The 4,491-nt window shown below is 27.8% G+C and overlaps 1 protein-coding gene across 1 annotated transcript; it reads left to right on the top strand.

Annotated features, from left to right (window-relative positions):
- Positions 1-1,736: 1,736 nt before the first annotated feature.
- Positions 1,737-4,235, top strand: LOC145044899 (CASP-like protein 5B3). Its single transcript, XM_078993250.1, has 3 exons — positions 1,737-2,091; positions 3,017-3,149; positions 3,617-4,235. The coding sequence occupies exons 1-3, from the start codon at positions 1,961-1,963 to the stop codon at positions 3,812-3,814; spliced, it is 462 nt and encodes a 153-aa protein (XP_078849376.1). The 5' UTR covers positions 1,737-1,960; the 3' UTR covers positions 3,815-4,235.
- The last annotated feature ends 256 nt before the right edge of the window (positions 4,236-4,491 follow it).

Below are 4,491 nucleotides of genomic sequence, written 5' to 3'. Positions count from 1 at the left end.
AAATATCATGGATCGTCACGACTAATAAAACTTGAGACTTGACATTTTGTTACGTCACACCTCACGCTAATTAGAACCTTAAAGTCTATTGATTTAATAATAACATAATCAATCAATTTGAAAAATATTTATTTGCATATCTGAGAACATCTATAAAAAAAATTACGATTTGTAGTTAGATAAATTTGGAATGTGCATTGAATAGAAAACTACCATTAAATGGTTAAATAGTAATAAGTAAATTCTAGGAAAATTATTCCCAAAAACCAGAAAAACAATTTTTGAATTTGATTTATATCAAAAATCATATTCTTAAAAATTTAAATGGTTTATCTTAGAAAATAGAATCTCTAAAATATGATTGACTTCTTAAATAATACAAATTTAATTTTTTATAGGAGTATAATAGTAATGTGTACATATGTATGTCATGTGTACATATGTATGTGTACACATTTCTTTTCTTATTTTACATATTCATGGTTTTTATTTTATGATCTCTAATATTTCTATAAATAAAGAAAGGTATCCAATAGAGAAACAAAAATTTTCCATTCTATTTTAAAGTACTAACTACTCTAATGTGTAGTTATGGTTGCTCAATTTGTTGTTATAGATGTATATGTATGTCTATTAATTTGGAAATCTTTTTTTGCCTATCACTTGCTTGATGAAATGCATAAGAAAACAATATTCCGATAATTTGTAGTATGGTTTAAATTATTCTAAAATACATGAATCATATGCTTACATTGATCAAAATAAGTGACAGGAGCACCAAGATTGAAATATCGATTGGGTCCAAATGCTTTCATAATTTGATACTCCTAGTGTTGTTATTTGATATAATTAGACATTATCCCATTAGTTCTTTATGTGCATGTAAAGATGTTGGTTAATAACTAAATGGGCTATTAATTATTATGCTTACATCCTCCTTGTAAGATATGCAACTCATCGATGTTTTTATTTCATAATATAGTTAATTAGTATTTACGTTATTATAAAATTACCAATTCGAATAAATTTATTTGATCTCAAAATTTAGAATGATGTATACATATTACAAGGCATGTATACAGCTTTTATTTGTATTATTAATATTTATAGAGTAGATTATGAATCCATTCCCTGCAGTAACGTAGAAATGATAAATGTGGTTTGCTATTTACGTATTCGTATTTAACTCTTTTTTATCCATCCGTATAGAACACAAATCTCACACCTGGTACAAATATCAAACTTCTTAACTATGATTTTAATTATTATGTTACATAGATGGATTGACAGATACATAAATTGTCGATTAGTATTCTCAAATTATAACATCACACTATAACTTAGAAAATATCATCATATTTTTTCCCAACATATTGTCCATTAGTATTCTCAAATTATAACGTCACACTATAACTTAGAAAATATCATACTATTTTTTTTTTTTCCATCATATCATCCTACTTCCAACTTTTACCATTATATCACATCTTACTTTTAATCACAATTTTTACGATTATACCAATAACAAATTAAATATGAATATGAAATTAGTAAAATATCTATTATTTCTGATAAAATAATTTAGAAAACCGTTCAAATATTTACTTATTTTTGGTTATAATTCTTAGGATAAAAAAAAATATAAAATCAAATGGATACGAGTTCTTATATTAATGGAAAAGGTCAAAAGGGTATTATATTATTATTAATCGAAGTTTAAATGGGATTGCAATAATTGTGTTTTGGTCTTTCTATCATTGTTTCCACCTGCCCTGCATCCCCCACCTCCAATTCTTTTTCCTTACTTGAGCCTCCTTTCTAGTCATCCTCTTTACTCTTCCTCCAAATTAAGAAACTATCGAATCAAAACCCATATACCTCTTTTGTAATGGATTATCATTTCATGGAATTAATTGTCGTTCTTCTTTCAATTTGAGGTTTACAAGAAGGGGAAACGAAGATGAGGAATTTCGCAGGAACACCTGGAACAGTGACTGCTCTGATTTTGAGATTGTTGCAGTGTCTGTTTGCTGCTGCTTCAATTGCTTCAATGGCTTCCACTAAATCCTTCTTCAGTTTCACTTCCTTCAGGTATATCCTTTCTTTCCCATTTCTCGTAATACGTAGTCAACGAATTTAAAAAGAAAATCCATGAATTAGGGCTAATATTAATACCCGTTTTATGGTGCTTTAATACCATATCTGGCAACGTATTGCATCAATAACATGGGTCGGGTTTTACCCTTTTGATAATGCTGAGATCAATATACTTGCTTCATTAAACATAAAGGTCAAAATATAAGGATAGTTGTATCATCTTACTTATTTTATGTAGCTCTAAAAAAATCTATGAATTATAGCAATATCATGCAATATTCAATGCTAGTGGTGTAAAATTTTCGAAGTATGATATGTTAATAAGAAAAGAGTTGAATGTACAATGATATAAATATAGGTAGAATTTTCAAAGTACAATTCCTAAATAATAATAATAATACATAAAAACTTTGAAAGTACAAGACTATAATAGACATAAATGAAAGTAGGATGCTTAATACATAATATATAAAAGTGTGTTGCTATGCTATTTCTTGCATATATCGATATCGTGTCAAATTTAATGCTTCACCGTGCAATTTATAAAGATTCTAAAAAAAATGAATCACAATTCACAAACATGGCTAGATATTTTTGTATATATTCTATAGCAAATCCAACTATGAAACGTTTGGTGAAAATTTTACAAAATCTTTTATCCGTTTTGATATTTAAAATATCAATGTCTGTCCGGTTTACATTTGTCTTCGTCCTAGTCAAGTACATGCCCATTGTAGTACAATGCTAACTTTAATCAAATGATCATCTAATTTTGATTATGAATCTTGAACTCACAATAACAATTTTGAAAAAGTAATATCCAAACATCCGCTTAATGTTGATCATATATAATGTTATTAAATTTTCATGTAATATGGGCTTTCTTGAGTTTAAATGTGGAATTACTTAACTATTTCAGCTACTTAATTGCTTCAATGGGATTGCAAGTGATTTGGAGCTTTGGACTTGCATTCCTAGATGCATGTGCCTTGGCAAAGAAGAAAGTCCTCCATAATCCCGGTTTACTGAGCCTCTTCGTTGTTGGAGACTGGGTCAGTATTCATAATAAAATCCCTTTTGGGTATTTATTTTTGGGATACATTCAAGAAATAGTAATGTAATTCCATTGATTGATTTACTATAGCATCCTTCATTCGTTTTTTCCTATCACAACATTATACTTTGAAATATGTCATAATAAGAAAAAAAATCGAATCTACAATGCTATAATTGGATAAATTTTTTGACTAGATTAAATTGTTCCTAACTCAATTTGCTATTTTCTTGTCACTTTTCATTTTTTAAATAACTTATTTTTTGTTTTGTTTGTGAAATTGGGATTGGTTGTTACGTTGCCAATAAACATAGTCTAAAAAAACATTGAAAGTAGTACAATGTTATGGAATAATAATAAGATGCTAAAATAAAGAAATAAACAGAAGTATAAATATTTCTTGCATTTAGTTGTATTATTAATCCTATATTTTTTTTAACATGTTGTACTTAAAATTGGTGTTAGGTTATTTCAATGTTGAGCCTTGCAGCTGCTTCTTCATCTGCAGGAATAACCGTGTTGTATTTTAATGATTTGGGAAGTTGTGGTTTTGTGGAATGCCAAAAATACCAATTGGCGGTTGCTTTGGCATTTATGAGTTGGATAACAATTGGAATCTCATCCTTAATTATGCTTTCCACTTTGGCTGCGGCCGTGAGTTAGAACTTTTCGCTTATGCCCCTCTATTTTTTAACAATTAACTTTCGGTCCTTGTATTTTCAAACAAATCACCTTTTTAAGGTACAAAAGAATCACTATATTTTGAAAAAAAAAAAAAAAAATGAAGCGCGGATATATGTATATTTTTTTTGGCATTTATATTTTAACAATTTATCTAAAGTTTCCGGTTTTTATGGACAAGAAACAACTTTGATGGTTGAGAAAGTTAATTGTTTTATTGTTGGGTTACAGGGTTGTATAGAATAGTAGATAGTATAGAGGAAAATGGGGATATTTAAATTTAATGAGACTGATGTATTTTGATGTATTTCATTTAGTCAAGTGGATCATGAAAATTTATGTCTATATGAAAATTTTACACATGTAAAAGTTTCCTACGTTTGAATACTTTTCGGTTATGATACTTGTTTGTTATGTCTTAAATCTTGTGAATTTAGAAAACTTATGGGTCAAAAGTCTCAAACTTGGAACTTTAGAGACAAAAAATGAAAATGTTCTAATTTGAGCTTTGTAAAAACTTTGAAAGAATATTTTGATAGTGGGAAAATGATACTGTAACATATGAAAGTTTTGACATTTAACTAAGTTGGTTACTAATTTTTTTTTGTATATTAGATCACTAAACTTCATTTTTACCTTTTAATTACACAATTATCTAA

This window comes from Lactuca saligna, chromosome 5, assembly GCF_052625555.1.
Source record: "Lactuca saligna cultivar CGN05327 chromosome 5, ASM5262555v1, whole genome shotgun sequence".
In the NCBI taxonomy this organism is placed as follows: domain Eukaryota; kingdom Viridiplantae; phylum Streptophyta; class Magnoliopsida; order Asterales; family Asteraceae; genus Lactuca; species Lactuca saligna.
The sequence above is the reverse complement of the archived record's forward strand: the minus strand, read 5'-3'. Positions and strand labels throughout refer to the sequence as shown.